At 34.7% G+C, this 18,659-nt stretch overlaps 1 protein-coding gene across 37 annotated transcripts in view; it reads right to left on the reverse strand.

Annotated features, from left to right (window-relative positions):
- Positions 1-18,659, reverse strand: part of RIMS2 (regulating synaptic membrane exocytosis 2) — a 447,453-nt gene that overhangs the window by 316,445 nt on the left and 112,349 nt on the right. For 36 of the 37 annotated variants that reach the window (XM_077782606.1, XM_021546524.3, XM_021546510.3 and 33 more), the window contains one exon: positions 15,022-15,329. In XM_077782606.1, the coding sequence (XP_077638732.1) occupies positions 15,022-15,329 (308 nt within the window). Of the gene's footprint in view, positions 1-10,836; positions 10,853-15,021; positions 15,330-18,659 lie in introns of all 37 variants that reach the window. The other variant, XM_031504068.2, reaches the window with a different exon arrangement.

The raw sequence follows: 18,659 nt of genomic DNA on the forward strand, positions 1-18,659 counted from the left end.
ACTTGATGGTAGAGGCATCACATTCACAAAGGACTCACAAAAGTTTATCTCCTGTTCCACCAGCAGTAATATCAAACACTGAATAATAATAATTTATCCTTAGAATAAGCTTCAAAAACCAGTTAATTATTACAAACCTTGTAAGCATATTCTCTATTAAATTCTTTAGGATATGAAGATTAAGTGATGTGACTAAAGTTGCAGGTAAGAGTAATGTCAGTGGTCCAAACAGGAGGTGTGGACCCTAAGCCCTTCTACTTGCTGTGTAGGATACTGGAACTTTACTGGATTCCAAAGTCTGTTGAAACACATTCCTTGTAGCATCAAGTGTTTAAGTAGCCTAATTCCAGTGAAATCAGGGATAACACTCATGCCAACAGTCTTTGGATTAAGGCCCAAAAGCACAGTTCAACACTGTGCCTCTAGCACGTTTCCAGATACTGGAACCACTCTAGTGCCAGTGCAAGCAGGCTGTGCTCTGCTCCTCAGTCACGACATCGCCCAGCAAGCACAACAATACTCAAAATGGCAAAGAGGATGCTCTCATTAACCTACTTACATTGAGGATAAAATAAGCTGTCAGTTTACCTTTAGCACCTTTACAGGTATCTGGATATTCCCATCTCCAGAAATTCTGAGTACTTATGACTTCAACACACAGGGAAAAAAGGTAAACAACTGTCTAATTTTTAATAAAAGACAAAACTAACCTTGACATCTATAGATTCTCAAGGATGTCAAGGAGTACAAAGTACATCAGCCAAAAAGCTGTCTGGACGGGAAATTCCAGATTAGCTTTGGATTTCCTAAGCAGAAAAGTGCCAACTCTCTGATATTAGATGTGAGTTCTGTGAGGACACAACTCATTTCTCTGCATTTCATCATGGTCTATGTAAATGAAATAAACAATCATGATCCACTGATCAGGACATCTTTAAAACTTCCTAAAAAGTGGCAAAAAAGTTAAACATTATATTTGCATACTGTATACTTACTGCTTAGGAAAGATTATATTCTACAAATAAAACACTTGGAAGTTGATACTTTGGGTTTTTTTGTCAGTTTCTTTTTAATAAAATTCTAAATCTGTGAAATTAAAAAATAGAGACTTGTGAAAGTTAAATGTCAGATGATGTAAAATACAAACTTTTACTGATAAAATAATTCTACATTTTTTAAAACTCAGATAACACAATGGTAGGTCTAACTTTATTCCTTACACAGATATTAGGAAATGTGCCATATGTTCACTTGGGAAATCCTACTGTTAGGGCTGGTATGGACACATACAAAAACTGGCACTGACCACACACAAATTGCGCATTTGAGGATGAGTAAGATGGGGAAAAAAAAGCCAAACAAATTAGAAGAAGGAAATAGAAAAATTATAATTTGAAAACCTATAGCTATTTGTTGTGATAGACTATACCACAACAGTACTAATTCTTGAAATTAATAAGTAAGTATGCCTCACAAATGGGTATACCTCTGAATATAATTCTTTTTAAGAGACCTTTAACATGAATAACTTTGACTTATTGTTTAGTTTCCTTAGCTCAGTATAGATTGTCTTCTCAAACCTCTCTGCAGAATCCTCTTTAATACAATAGCTGAAAGGCAATATGGGGAATGTTATTTAAATATGACAAGGCATGGAATAGTTGCAAATAATTATATAAAATGTATAATTTTAATTATTTCTCACATCTTTTTCCTTCTGAATATTTCACAAAATATACAGCTTGCTTGGACTGAAACAAAATTCCAGTGCCTTCTTCTACCTCACTTGCCAGTTCTGGGCTTTTCTAAGTATTTCTTGCTTAGGGAAGTCTACGTTTAAAAACAAAGGTGGTACTGATTTTAGGTAAATTCAGAGGTTGAATTTAGATTGTTTAACCTTAATAACAAAGACACCCAGTTTCATCCCACCTAAATGTAGATGACTAAGGAGTATAGTTTGGAAAGCTAGCCACCTTTTCCTTCCCGTATAATTAACAGAAAGAAGAAAGTGTAGGGGTGAAAAATCATGTGACTAAAAATTGCATGAGTGCCCAGAAAGAGATTTAATGACATGTTCTTGTGCTTGTCTAATTACTTTATATAGGAGGCAGGAATACAAATCTGTGGTTTCATTTCAATTGCTAGATCTGAGAACACTTTCCAGTTCCTGCTTTAGCTGTGTTCTGACACCATATCTGAAAAAAATCCAGGTGTGTGCATTCTCTTCCTATTTCCAACTCATGCATTTTCCCCACATATAACAGTTATTTTTAGGGATCTTCAGGGATTTAGGGTTCTAGCAAATCCTGTCTTAGGGATTTAGATTTCTAGAAAAACTATTGATGGCAGATGTCACATACAAAAAAGAAGCCTTCAGATCTAGGGAAATGGGGTTTTTCAACCACTATCCTAACCTAAGACATAATTTCTATAAAGAGCTACTGAGGCAGAAATTGCATTTGGCAAACAAGAAAACTGACCTGATTTTCTAATAAATGTAGAAATCACTTCTTCAACCTGCAAGAACATGATTTTATTTTTGTACTAAAATAATTCAGAAATGCTACTATTTTTTTTCATTTCTGCAGAACTGGTCAGTTTCCTACAGGAGAAATACATCTCCACAAAATAAATTTCTTGAAACTCGGGATCAAATGATGGTCCCATAATCAGTTCTCTGCTTTCCTAGAGTTCTGATAGTTAACTGAAATGGCTAGGCATCCTAAGCTTTTAGTGTGTCCATGTCCATACATGTAGTATATATATAAATAATGTTTCTAAAAGTATTAGAGGAGTACTAGAAAATATCTAACTGACACCTCACTCCCCTGGCTGAAGAAATAGCTCCTTTATCCATCAGGAACACCAAATTTTCTAAACACTGGTTGAAGAAGTAGAGAAGTCTGTGGATGCAAAGCATGCAAAAGCTCAATATTCAGTACTTGCTGCACCTTCTAGAACATGTGGTTTAGAATAGTATATTTCAACCAATTTTACCTTCAGCTGACTTACAATCAATTGATATTTCCTTGCACCTCATTATAGTACATGAATCCTGTTTTATGCCTCATTTGCAGTTCTGGATGGTTCACCAATGAGATGTGTCTCACTAGACAAGAATTGCTGTCCTAGGACAGAGATTTGATTGATTTTTGAAACAGTGCACTGAAAACTTCTGCTATAGAAGAGATTTCTGTTCTTCACTTTTATAAAAAGTGATAATTTTTCACCTTTCAAAAACACAAAAGGTGATTTAAATACTACTAAAAAAGTATTATGCATGATTAATAATGTAAAATACTAAAAACAGAACCTGAAAATACACTCACTAACAGTCCTGTCTTTACTCTCCATTTCAGGATAAGGTATTCAAGGTGCAAGTTATTTTCTTCAGTGCTCACAGGTAGTTTGTACTTATATCCCTTATTCTCCAAGTTATAGAAATTTAAGCAGTCAGCAAAGAAAAAAAACAAACAAACAAAAAAAAAACTATAACAGTCCAACTATGATTATCAACTATGTAAATACCTCCAACAGATATTATTCCAATATATACACTCAGATAAAGAGACTGTTTTCTTCATGAAAGACACAGTTACCACAGTTACGACATCCTTTACACATGCACTTTTTTGGTGAACAGGCTGATCATAAAGTTCCTTGTTATGTAAAGAAAATAGCAATTACATTGATCTTGAAATCCATGGTGGTTATACATTTGCAGAGATGGTGTCTCATTCATAATGAGTTTAATTAATTTTAGAAATTACTTTTTTTTCACTTGGAAAATATCTTGAGATTTATTGCCATATCTCTACTTACAGATGACTGATTAGGTCCTTAAAGGTCCAAACATGTGCTGGGTGTCAATGTGTCCAGGTGATCTGTGCTGGAAACAAAGACTAATATATGTGCAAACTAAAAGACAGATCATTGTCCAAATGACAGTAAGATTAAAATAAGTCTTTTCATTTAGTTTCATAGAAGCTATGATAACACATCTGTGCACTAGATTGTTTATTAATTTTTGCTGCTCAGTCCACTGGTTAAAAATTTGAGCCTTCCATATCTTGGGGATGAGTTCAAAGAGACTAATTTATCTTTCTTTCATGTCATTATGAGATTTATGGTCTCCTGGGGTACTCCTATATTCAGCTGATTGGAATACCAGAAGGATATTTTCCTGATGATCACACACTTCTGGAATTCATTTCCTTTGACAGTGTCATGGATTTTATAAGCATTAGGGCTTTGTAAATATTTTACTTTGGAAAAATTTCCATTTAATACGGGAGTTCTATTTTAGTGGAATAAAGGCATCATTGGCCATTTGGGAAGGGAGTTAGGGTTAATTTCATAATTGATTGTTGCAACTGTAAAGCTTCATGATACTTGGTGACATACCACAGAATAAAATTCTAAATAAATCTCATTTTCAAACAGAAAAAAGTGCTTCTGAAAGAAATATCTGTATGCCACATAGAGAATGAAATTTCAAATTCTTGTCTGGAGCAAAATCTCCTTGTTTGGTTAGCTTTGCAATGCTTAACACCAAAAACAATTGACAGCTTTTGGGAATATCTACCAAAAGGACACAAACATTCTTAAATATGCTCTTAATTACTTGAAGGAGGAGCAATAAAGTAAAGTAGGTGAAAATGATCCAGATCTATGTTAGTGCATCAATCATTACTGCAATGCAGTTTGTCACCATCCAAAACAATTTTTTTGAAAAGTTGAGGCACTATTAGTACTGCTCTTGATATCCAAAGCTAGAGAGTTTGAGTCCCATCTACAAAATATTCCTATATTTTCCATTATTTAAATGACATATCTTCCTCTTTCCCTTCTTACCCTGGTTCTCAGGGTCTTTAGAATTGACATTCTAATTTTGGAAAGAATGTCTGCATTTAAATATCTGCTGAGTAGAAATTAAATTATATTTTACTTCAATTTTACTTTATTCAGAAGATCAAATTTATTGCTTAAAATATTGATATATATTTTGTACATGAAAGTCAATTCTTCAGTCTTGTATGTACTTGAGACACAAGAAGCAACCAAATTATACATTGCTTTATAAAAAATGCATATCCAAGTTAACTTTTGTTTCTTTCAAGAATACATTTTTGTTCTATACCCTGTTAATAAATGGTACAGGAAGATTAATCACTAAATGTCCATTTTAGGAATAGAATGCAATTACCTCATCCTAGTGAGGAGGTGGAATTACTGAACTAACCTTTGAGTTGTCAAATTTCTTATATTCAAGGATTGAGATTCTTGAACTAATTTTGATTCCTCTTCTAGCTTAAATATTTTTCACAGTTCTAGCTGCAGCACAAAGATGCAACTCAAGCAGGTAATTTTTTGTCAGCCCAGCACCTCATGGCAGAGTCAAAAAGATTCAATTAAAATTAATCTACCTCTTAAAAAAAAAAAATCAGGTTTGTGCACTGACTTGGAACTTTAGAATGCAATGTCCTTCTGAAGCCTACCAATTTATTTGGCATTATAAAGCAAATCAGATGTTTTTGCTTTAATCTCCTTGGCCTTGCTAGGTATTTTAAACATTTTTTTTAATGATCATCAAGAACTTATTTAAAGTCCAGCATTTTCACAAATTTATTACTAATGTAGCCTCTTGCAGTTAAAATGTATTTCTTTCTATCACAGCCTTACCATAAGAACTCTTCTTCTTGCCATTTTGCTTTTACAAAGAAAATGGGGTTTCTGCAGCAAAGTTCGTGGTTCGCTCTATTACACGCCGCATAACAGAAACTTGCTTAGGCAGAGAAATTACATCTAGGGGCCAGTTCAAGCATATAATACCAGCTGACAAAACAGTGGAGCAGAAATTCGGAAAACTGTGTTTGGAGCAATTTAACCTCTTGATATTCTATGAAGTTGCTACACTTTCTGAGGTCCATAATAGCATTTTCAGGAAGCTCAGTGCTGCAGAACCGGGCACTTGCTGATGTCATTTTCTAAAAACACCAGGGCATGGTTACAGGGAACAGAGCTGCAGGAAGTCAGAACAAGTCACATGTATACACAACCCACTGCATATCATATACAGATATTACCTTGGATTTTAGAGCACTACTTGAAGAGTCATTGACTTCAGGTCACCTACATTTCCTTCTTAACTTGAAATGACATCGTACTGCACTACTTTGCTGCAACTATTCCCTTAAAATGTCTGTGGCTGTCTTTATTCAGATTAGTAAAGAATGTAGAGAGCCTTGTTTATCCTGAAAGGTACAAAATTAAGATTTCTCTAAGCTTGGGAGAAAAGTGTCAAATTAGTTTACCACAAAACTGAAAGGACACTTAGGAATGGTTGCAGAATTATTGGTTGTCAAGCGGGGAAATGAAGTGAACTACATCATGGGAAAAGTAAAATAAGTGGCTTAGAGAAGAAAAGAATGTCTGTCTTTAGGTGAAAAAAGATCATGGGTCTATCTTTGAAACCACTTTAAATTTCTAGCCAGGGTTTGGTTTTGTTTCTCACACTGGTGGAAAAGAGACAGTGATATACAGAAAAAAATAGTTAATAAAATAACTAACTAAATAAATAATTCTATAAAAGCATTCCAGAGTAGGCAAAGGGATGAAAGGATTTGTCTTGAAGAAGGGAAGATAAAAAAATAGAATAATTGTGCTAAATAAAAGGTAGAAAGAAAATCATATTGCTTAATTATGTAATTTTGAATTATAAAAATATGGTCACCCTGGTCCTATTATATTCATTATTGTTACATTTTTTTCCTCAAATCTGACTTAATAAAATAGCTTGACAGTTACTAAAATTTTTAATCTTACCATGCAAAAGATCAGTGATTGCACTACAGAAGTGATTTATTTATAATTTGTGACTTCTAAAGGAAGTCACAAAGAAAAAGCCAAAAAATTTGCACCAATCCATTTGCACCAGACCATTTGCATGCAGTCTCACTTTTTTATTTTATTTCAGTCTATGTAGCTACGGTACAAAATATGAAAACAAAAGCCATTCATTCAATTGCTTCCTGCAGATCCCAAAATTACTTGGCTGCTAGAAACAATAAACTTGACTTAGCAGAGCTCTTTACCAAATGTCAGAAATTTCCCTCAGCTACACTCCACAGATGTATCTTATTCATCCTTACACACAATTTCTTTTAATATATGAAATTTTTAAAAATCTGTTATTTATACTTTTTTAGATAACTTAGCCTTCAAAGAACAAAGGACAGTGCAACTAAGGATTATGAGCACACAGTGAACTCTAACATTCAAGTTTATGCAAGGTCAACAAAGCTGCACTTCAAGATATGCTCAACCCAGAAAGGTATTGGCCTTATTAATTTTAATAAATAATTTGTAAATGCTGCTAACCCTCACTTTTTTCAGATATTGCTTTTTTACAGCATCAGTTTAGTTAAAAGCAAAACTATATTTAGTGTCATAAATGTTAGCTGTAGTCAGTACTTAATAAAAATGTTAAATATTCTAATACAGATGTTATCTGTGCTTACAGATTAAAGTTATTAACAGTCTTTTAGCACAGGTAAAGACATTTTTTTGCTTTACAAAAATGTAAGACTGCAATGGAAGGCCAAACTCCCCTTCAAAGATATGAAATAACAGCACTGAATATCCAGATTTCCCTGCATTCGAGATTGAGAAAAATCAAATAGTAAGCGATAGCTTTCAACAGGGAGCATGCAGCAAATGTTCATTGAGAAAAAAATAAAATAATCAGTAACAGTAAGCAAAATTAAACCATCCTGTTTTAATGGAATTATTTTTGAAAAGGCTCTCTACTACAAACTGAAAACGAAATTCCCTAAAATTTATATGAGATTAGCTCACTGTGGAGAATGATTGAAGCTGAGTTAAAATAGTCACTTAAAAATGGATTTAAATTTTTTTTTTGTTCTTAATTGAAACACTCTGGTGTTTGAAAAGGAATGTAGCAGTTTTAGTCTGTTTCTTAAAGTAGGTTATTTCTGCTACAGTTCTAGAATTTTCCTTCTCTCTGTCTCTCTTTTACAAACAGATTAGCTTTGTCAAAAAAAAGTATCCAAAATTGCAGCTGCTGTTGGTCAGAGGCCCAGTGCTACTCAGTATATGTTCTACAGCTAGCTAAAGGTTCGTCTTAAAATAATCATAAAAGGTATACTTTAGTAAATCATAATCTTTTAGAGAAAATAAAAGGGAAGGAAGGGAAGCAATGCACAGCTCAGAAAAACCCCACTGAAGTCACAGTGTGACAGCACATCCTGAACGTTGTGTCAGAGTTGACACTGTTCATGCAAGCAAGAGATCCACAAAACCAATATTAGGAGACAAAGAACTGTACAAGGAGTTTAATTTCTCAGAAAACAGACAGTTCTGCAAAGGTAATGGAGAGAAAAAGCTCCACCTGTTTTTCAGAAGTTAGAACAGAATGAATGTGCTACAACCCATTGCAATCTAATAATGACAGGTAGGAACAATATCTACCCACTATAGGTAGTCTGGATTGTTAATGGACATTGCAAATATCAATGGAAAAAACATTCAGGAACTCTTTACAGAGACCTTGCCTAACAAATTATATCAAAATCCTTAATCATCTTCATAAGTGAAGGTAGCTTAATCCTTGTCCTGTGTCTAATTATTTCATTAAAATTTCTGCACCTGTAGGATTTCTGACTTTCTTAGACCCAAGGTGGTACTTCTCAATAATTAAATACTGCACTTGCTCTGGCTCTCTTCCCACAGATTTCGATTGCTTCCTCTAGCCATAGTTATTATTCTTTTTAAATACCATTTGAGATTGAGACTACAGATAAACTTAACTTCAGTTTCTACCTAAAAACTGGAACAGCCATGAAATGCTGATCCACATTTATAATCCTAGTGTAGACAAATTAAATTATTAAAAGAGCAGTTGACTGATTTATTTTTCTAAGCTATTATCTCAGGAATCATAGAAAGCATACCATACAATGAAATGAAAGTACAAGAAACAAAAACTACTGAGACTAGTTTTCAGATTGACATTTTACTTTACAGCTCTAAGGACTATTAAAGTGGTAAAAGGGAGTAGAGAAAGGGAGTAGGAAGATGAATATAAAACCTTATTCAGATGCAGTTCCAATTCTGTAAAACTTAAATCTTTAGTTAATATGTTAAAAATATTCTAGAGTACCTCTGGAGCCCTTTGCATCCTGTTCTAGCACCAGGGAAAGTCATTGTGAGGCCTTTGCAGTCATGCATGGAAAAGAATACTGATTCAATTTTAAACTCAACCTGCAAATTTCTTGTATGGAGTATTAGATTTATTCATTAAGTGAAAGAATATCATAATGCTTATCAATAATTGTGGGGTTTTGCTACTGTGGTGGTAAAAAATGTTTTAAAAAATCATATTTTTATGCCTAACATAAAGAATTCTGAAAGGTTTAGAGACACTGTTGTCTGAGAATGAAAAAAATCTGCACACAGCTTTATCAGTCTGACTCTTGAATACCAATACAATTTAAATATTTTCTCTACACAATTATCTTAATATTTCTCACTGTATTTAAATATTCCAGCAGCTAAAAGGAATAGGTAAAAAAAAGTTAAAATACCTCTATTTTACTTGAGAATCAGGTAAAAAATACTTTGCTGTCAAATATGCTTAGTCTCCACAGGCCCACGTAAAGGGGTTTTAACACATCTGGCCTAGAAATCTATCAAATCAGGTACTCAGAAACAATCAAAACCAGAAGTTGCACTACAGTGATGTGTCATAAGTGTTACAGCAGAAAAATAGTGATAATCTCAAAAAATGGGTAGTTTTCAGCTTTTCCGAAATAAGTATAATTGACTGACTTTAATGTTACACTGTTATATTTTAAATTGCAATAAACTACCATCAGTGCTATTCTCAGTGTCAGTTGTTCATGATCCAGCAATTAAAGAAGAATCATTTTAAAAAGATATAAACATGAAACAGATGGACACACATTTTCATTTTTAAATTCGTGCTGCTCTTTCATGTTTCTCGTCTCACTTATGCCTGCTTTTTCCTGTCTCCTCCTTTTCTCTCTTGGTTTGGTCTCCTTTTTCCTCCCTGTTCACACCCTGACATCCCCAACTGCAGTCCCAAAAGACAGATCCTACACTGCCAGCTCATACTGGCATTCCTCCCAAGACTGGGAGGAAAGGGATGCAGAAAACCACTTTCACTGCTACTGCTATTTGGTGACACAACAGAATAAAGCCTCTATATGTAGGAAGCACATGTATACATTTCATAAAGAAAACAAACACAAATCCTGTATCTTCAGACCCAAGTAGCCTCTTGTTTGCATTTCTTACTCAGAATAATATGCATTCTCCAAGGCTCCTACATAACATGTGGAAACCACCCTAAATATCCTCTTTTTTTTCTGAAGAGGGTTGGTAGAAAATAAGCCCCCAAATACATATGTATATCTGAAAGGAGAAAACAAGGGAGAGGGAAGTAGGATATATCTTTACTGTGCCTGCTGGCCTGGAAAATAAATACCGCTGTTGTGCAACTCTGCAGCTGCTCACTCTCTCAATTTGTTGTTTTCGTTCTGGTTTTTATGATTTAATCTCATATCCTTACAGTTAATCTGGAAAGGGTTCAGGCAGCTTTATTTATTAGTCTTCCTTCAGATCATGAGCTTATAGATCGTGATCTTTTCCTATACCAAGAATCAATTCTCTCTTTGTGACAAAGCTCAACCTCTGATAGATATAATTGGTATAAATTGACTCATAACACATGAAAATGAACATTCTCACAATATTTTTCACTTTCTTTTTTTTATTGAATCTCATGAAAAATACCCTTGAGGAAGTTTTTCTTCCACTAATATAATGCCTGAAAAATATATATTGTAAATTAAAGTCATCATTTTCAAATTTTGAAGAATATTTTGGATTCATAAAATACAGATCAGGGAAAATAATAATTTCTAAAACCCTCAAAAATTCACATCTACCTGAAATACACAACACCGTTTCAGATATATATAAATAGCTGTGTCATTGTAACCTTGCTTTGGGAAGATGCATGAGTCGTTTACTACTTTTAGAGAGCTATGTATGTGTACAAAATAAAGGTTTGTGAAGCAACACCTCTGAAAAGTCACAAAATATTTACAGTTTAAAACACTGAGTTCATATGTGGAAAGTTACTGAAATGGCTTTACAGTGGATCCTATTGAGAGCAAGAAAAATAATTATTTTAAAAGCTAAGCATGGCAACACCACATAAAGATCTAACAATTCAGGCAAAGGGAATGACAAATGAAAAAAGCTTCATATCAGCATTGGGTTCCTTGCTTCCAAGATTTTAATTTTAGGACGTTGTACACATTTTAATAGGACAATATAAACATGGGCTTGGAATGAAGAAATTTCACAAGCTGATTGCCTTCTGCAGAATGACTGGGAAAAAAAGATTATGTCTGTTCAAATGATTTTTCTGCTAGAAATAAAACACATATTGTATGATGAGTAGTGTAGATCTTGGGAACAATAGACTACATGAAAGATCTTGATGAAAATAAAATAAAATCATACCTCTTTGCCTAATCCAGAATTAATGTGAATCTGCAAATCAAAGAACTGCAACTACAAATCTACCATCTGTGTTCAGCAGACCTCAGAATAGACCTTCTGAGTCTATGTTTTACTTAAAATAATATTTTGTGTTTCTTGGATTCACATCATTCTGCAGTTTTCAAGGAATCTAATATTACACTGTATCAGCATTCATACACCCTGCACACAAGGTTAAGTCTGTGCAACCACTACATATGATCATAGTTCAACTGGGCATAGCACAAAACCTCCATGTGGGACAAATTACATTGGTCTCACCTCAAATAATGTCAAATACACCATGGTCATTTAGTGAATCATACACGTGTGCCTGCTGCCCCTGCCCTACCCACAGGTTTACTATATAAAAAGCAGTAAAAGCACCATAGGGCAGATTGTAAATACTGTGGTAAAAAATTTAAACTGAAAGAGGGTAGATTTAGGCTAGATATAAGGAAGGAAATCTTTACTGTGAGGGTAGTGCAGCACAGGAACAGGTTATCCAGAAAAGCTCTGGATGGATATTCCAGAGATATCCAGGACATCTCTGGAAATATTCAATGCCAGGCTGGATGGAGCTTTGAGCAATGGTCCAGTGGAAGATGTCCTTGCCCATGGCAAGTGAGGTGGATCTAGATGATTTTAAGGTTGTAGTCTAAGTCATGCTATGATTCTATTATATGAACTAGGAAAAAAAAGTAATGAAAAACTGTTCTGCTCTTGTTAAGTACAACTTACTTCCGAACATAAAAACATGTTATTGGAGAATTACAGATCAGCCAGAGAAGTTCTATAAACAAGTACCTATCTATCTGTCTAAACAGGCTGGGATCTATCAATTGTAAATGGGACTGTTGCTTACATCAAGGAAACAGAATACTAGTCTAATGGTTGAAACGATAAAATTTTAATGAAGAATAATACCAATAAAGAAAACAGGAAAAAATTATGGTGAGTCCTACTCATCTGTTCTACTTTCTATCCTACTCAAGGATGGAAAAACAAAAAACGCACAACCAAAAGACACGGTAAGGAATGAGACAGAAAGGACATTGATGATCTTGAGATTAAAGGACTGAATGTTGCCCTTTACTCTGTGACCAACATGTCTCCAGATGACCAAGATAAGATATATGATACTTGATTTAAAGAACTTCTAAGCAACGATTGCTACAACACCCATGGATGCTACAAAAAGAACTAAAAACCTTTGACAAAAATAATACATTTTACCTTTCTATTCAAATCATAACCCAAATATATAAAGTCCTAGCAATATCTTTCTTTTGACAAGTGGCTATTGGTTTTAACATTTTAAAATATTTTGTGTCAAAACTAATGTCCTTCTGATGAAAAATAAGACAGAAAATATAGTTCTCACTTTCTACTTACTACTATTGTGATTGTGCAAGGCAAGCAACAGCCACTTCTAAATACTTCTGACTTTTTTGTCTATTTCCTTATTATTTTGGATATTTTGAATGGACATGTTTTTCTCTTCATGTAGACAAATGGTCTAACATACTAGTTAGTTGCTCAATTTCTGAAGGTACCTAGTTGAATTCTGGGGTAGTCTTTCTCAGAGCTGTTGATATTCTTCTCTAAAAGTCTATTTGACGAGTAAAATGGATGGGGATCACAATGGGCATCACAAAGGAATCTTTTTCATTAGATCCAGAAAAAATAGTCTATGTGAGGAACATGAGGGAATAAAATTATTCATAAGACCCTCTATCCTTCGGTAGAATATAATATATATAATATTCAAAGCATACTTGTACATGTTAATTAGGGAACATCAGTATTGTTATCCAAATAAAACACGAAGAAGCTAATGACTGAAGAAACTATCTGAACTTAAATAACATATCAAGTAGAAGTGATCACAATCAGCAAAATAGTTCTGATTTCAGGCACAAAGCCTACATTCTTGCTGTTGGAAAATATTACTTTATACTGTCCATGTTTATTGTTTAAGTCTACTTAGTGTAAATGCATATTGAGTATCTCAATTATGCATTTATTTATATATCACTCTCTTCCTCCATATTCTGCATGCATATAATATAAAAACAGTTTTAGAGTTAAAATGCTGCTGCTAACAAGGGTTTGGGATTTTTTTATTGTCATGTTATCTATGATACCAATTTCCAGGCAAAATCAGTGGCAAAAAAGGAACCACAAGAGAATCAGTCTGTCACTCCTGCTCCCTAACGTCAGGTGCCAGCTGTGCTTTTCAAACACTGTACATATAACTGAGGAGCACTCAGGACAACTAAGTACTGAACCCAACAGCCAAAATCACAGCAAACATCAGGCAGAATAAGTTAAACAAAAAAGGTTCAATTCATTACATTCAGTTTGCTCTCATGCAAGATCAAATATAGGAAATAAAATATGAGGGAATACAAGATGTGAAGAAAAATGGAAACTATTTTCCTTATACTAAATGTAAAAGAGACTATATATGTCTAACTTGTTTCAAGCTCACAGAATAAATGCTGTTAATGATGTCATATCTGGGCAGCAGAGAAAAGCTGCCAGATTATACTGCTCTGGCTGCCAAATTCCAAGGCAGTTGGAGGTCTCTCATACGCGTGTGAGGATATCATCTCCATGGAAACACCTGAGCAACCGCACTCTCATCTTTCCCTTCCAACCATATTTAAAGTTCTATAGCAGTGTTATTGATGCAAAACTTATTCATTCAATGAAACCATTTTTATTTCTGTGTTCCTGTAAAACCTAGCCACTGGGTTTAAGAGTTGTCTGGTGCCTTTTGGAATAATCACATCAAGAAAAAGGGAGGCAAGTTCCTGCGCCAGTCTCTGGCTAAACCTACTCTAAATTACATTAGCACTGATAGAATTACAGTTTCAAACAACACAAGCAACACTAATGTAAACCAGAGAAGGAAAATATATTATACTAATGACAGTAGCTAACAGCAAGAAACTGAGAAACCTTGAAAAGACTCAAGTCATTACACAAAGATTTCACCATTCTCAGTACTACCTACTGCAAGTACAACCAGATGTCTTAATTCAGTAGTCTGAACAGATGCTATCTTCCATCAATCTGCCTTTTTGAGTCCTATTTTGGATTTGCTACAGTGACCACAAAAGAAATACTGTAACATTCTGCACAGCACAATTACTGTAAATTGACAAAGTTGCAAGCACATGGACAAACTCCATCACACTGTGACTGTCTCATCCCCTATTTTTTCAGTGAGAAGGAATGAAGAACACATACTGGATACGACCATCTGAAACCAATAAAAGGTTTCTCAGTGCTCTTCAAAATTCCCACTATGTATTTTATAGGCCACAGAATAAAAATAAGACAAAATTGTAAGAGATAAAATCAAATTTGTAGCATAAATTCATCAAATCATACCAGGATAATCATTAAATACTTTCTTACCTGTCTGATGTGTCACTTGCTACTGGATGCTTTACTGTTGAACCATTCTTAATTGAGTCTTGTCTTATGAGCCCTTGAGATCTGTTTTTGTCCAAAGCTTGTGTGGATATGTCACCTGGTGGTCCCTGGTACTGCGGATGCTCCTGCAGTTTTGCTTTTTTCTCTTGGGGTGCTTCCTCGTTCCTCAGAGCTCTAATTCCCTCTTGGTCTGGCTGCTGTGGTGCGTGTGACCCGCTGTTATAGAACCAGGCTCCTGATTTCGTGAGGATTTCTTGTTGTTTTCGGCACAAGTTACATACCCACATTACCTGTTCAGACATATTTAAATGTAAAATGTAAATGTTAGCTTGTAAACACTGTATAAAATGGTTTCAGAAAGCACAGCTCAACTGACTGTTATCATTTCCAAAGGTAAAAGACTACAGTTTTAACTCTATTAAAATTACAATATCTTAGCTACAATATAATAAAATATGTCTGTACAACCTTGGAGTAACTAGTTTTGGAAAAAAATACAAGCAAGAATAATTTTAGTCTTTTTTTTCATTATTTGTAATACAAGGAAAAATAACAAATCGCAGTTATATAAATGAAAATGTTCTAATACTGAGGTCCCAATGTTAAAAAATATAAGCTTTGAAAATTAACACTATATTTTGAGGATGACAGAAAAAATGAATTAAAAAATCATTAAACTTTTAATCCATTTTAATTCTTTCCCTAAGAAAAAGGAACTTTAGAAATGGCCATCTGCTCTTGCAAACAAGCAGTTTTATAAATCTCCAAAATGATTTGCTAATTTTTGTCCATGGTGGTCTATATCCAATGCTTATATGAAGATGCTGACTTCAAAAAGTGACTTCATAGCAACTTTAAATTAAAGCCATATTATAACTAAAATAACACAATGTATAAGGTGGTGTCTGTCCACTTCACACCCACAATTTAGCTTTCGCTATATACTTATTGAATTATTAAAATTATTAAAGCTTCCCAGTTGTGTGATTCTGCATATAGTAATGAGATTTTTTAATATTCTAAAATGTACTTCTTTGCAAAGCTTTTGTATCTGATCACCCTAGTCATATGGCAGTTCAGGAAATCAACACCAACTATTTGTAAGTTAATTTCATAATAACATTAAGTTATTATGTTAAATGTGATTAAATCAGAATGCAGTGAATCAAATACAACACATCAGTCATAAACACATTCAAACTGATTATTGTGTTACCTTAAAATTTGGATTGTAGACAGTATTAATTCACTGCAAGTTTCCTCCTTCACTCTTTAATCTTCATTTTTCTTAAGCCTTAGCTTCCTTTTTTTTTTCTTTCTCTTCCCTTTATATATTTTTGTTTAAGTTCACAGGCAAAATTGTACCAGTTTTACTATATATTCCTTGAATGTCTATGCTCAGCCTTCAATCTAGTTATGTCTCCAGTTCTAATCCTACAAAAAGCTGCCTTTTTTGCAATAGTTCAGGGTTTAGGACATGCAAAGGCTTACATCAATGTTCATCACTCTTTTAAATGCAGCCAGCTCCATGGAATCACATGGAAGATGTAGTTTCTACCTCCACCATACATCTAGCTCAGTTCCCCAGAAAAGGTTTCAGAAGTTGTCATCAGTATTTTGCTTTCATTCTCCAGGCTTTTATCTAATAGATCATTTGGGCCTTGCTCTCTAGTCAAGTCTCACCAAAAAAATCTTTCAATGAGAGCTTCATGTAGAAGGTTATTTGGATGCAAGGTTCATACTCAAATGACAGTCACCAGCTGCCTCATTCTCAAACTGTTGGGCTGGGGCAGGAAAGGGAGGTGCCACTTGCCCATTTAACAGTGGCAGAATGCCCCATCCTAGTAAACTTCCTTATCTTTTTATAGGGCTGTTCACATTTATGAGAGCTCATGTCTACTTACAGCAACAATATAGAACAAAGCACTGAGGGCAAAATAGAGAGACTCCCCAAGAAGCATCTTGCTCTCTGAGGTATGTTTGATATCCTTAGAGGACATTCAAAGGACAAAACTGTGTATGCTTCAGGCCTGGGCATCATTCAAATACATATTTAAGAACAGATCTGTTTTACCTTTGCTAATTAAGCTAGAAAGTACATGAGAAAGCAGCAAAGTGAAATTTTAGAACCCAAGAAAGAAGTATTTTTGCCCTCTTTGACCAGTAGCAATTAAAAGGCTTTAATATTTCTGCTAGGTCTGTATACAGCTGAAAGGAGTTCTAAACTTTCCATGTATGTGTCAGAGTGATGAAAGGACCAGATGTGATACAATTATGTAAGTATACAAATATATAACAATTTGAATGACAATGAGATACAATCACCCAAGTTCTCATTTGCTATTTTCATTTCTTTCAGTAGATGTTAAAATATCACAAAAGCTACATACTACAGCCAAAACACTTGGGCAGCTTTTTCCTTGGCTAACAGTCATAATTTTGTCCCCAGACAATGGACTCCAGGATGACCAGCATTATTCTCCTGTACCAAACAGAATAAGAGTTCCCTCTAAATTAATATGATTTCCTATGCCCTCCTCTAAAAGTAGAATCAGGAAGAGTACTCCTGACCTAACCTGATTCTTGAAAAGTTTCTTTAGGGTATTTATAGGAAAAAAAAAAAAATCAAACACATTTAAAACACAGAGATGTATGAATTTTGCAGATTTTTTTTCTGCTTTTCTAGAAGCATTTAATGAAGGTCACACTTCTGATGAAGTCTTATTTCCAACATAACTTCAACATGCAGGATTTCATAGTCTTGACCCTAAAATAATTTTAGCTTCAAATAAATCACACACAGTGGGAAGAATGGGAACTGTCACATAGACAGAAATGTTTGTGCTTTCAGTGAGCACAAAAATTACAAGCCCTCAAATAGCACTGGGCAAAATCGCCTTCCCCATCTTATCACAGCATGTAGAAGCATTCTTGCAATTTAAAAAACACTGGTAATTTATAGTGCAGACCTCTCAGTTAAATACAGCCACACTCGTAAGATTCCCCTCCTGCCCCCAGGTGCCGGGACACGAGCAGATCTGTCCCTGCGAGCCCCGGCCCGGCCAGGGCTGCGACTGGGACTGGGACAGTGACAGCAGCGCTGCAGAGAAGCAAAGACCACACGAGCGGTCTGCACGAGCAATACATGCATTCTGGCAAACCTGGGAGGAGAAAACATAGAATTTTCCCTTCTAAAACCTGAAATTTAAAAGAACTAACCCCTTCCATCAGAAATCTGCACTCCAGGGTAGACATACTATCTACTACACACGTTTGCAACTCTCCTAACCACCCTCCTAAAAAACAGTCATGAGCAAACTTGATGCACAAAAATCAGTGTTTAAATTTGTGGGTGTCAATCCTCCACACGAAAACACTGCCAATTTGAAAAGGAAAATATGGGAAAGAATCTTCTCTCCAACGCTAAGTACTAGTTCAAAACTAGATCCTCGGGGGCTAGTGGCACTGGATGGAGATATTCTTTTCCATAGCAAAGGCTGAAACTCCACCTAGTGCATACAAGAGGCATTGCTGAACTTCAGTTTAAAACAACTCATTCTTGAAAAGAATGCAATAAACATACCTGACATTTTCGCATTACCCCTTATATCCATTCTTTC

This window comes from Lonchura striata, chromosome 1 (genome assembly GCF_046129695.1).
Source record: "Lonchura striata isolate bLonStr1 chromosome 1, bLonStr1.mat, whole genome shotgun sequence".
NCBI classification, from domain to species: Eukaryota; Metazoa; Chordata; class Aves; order Passeriformes; family Estrildidae; genus Lonchura; species Lonchura striata.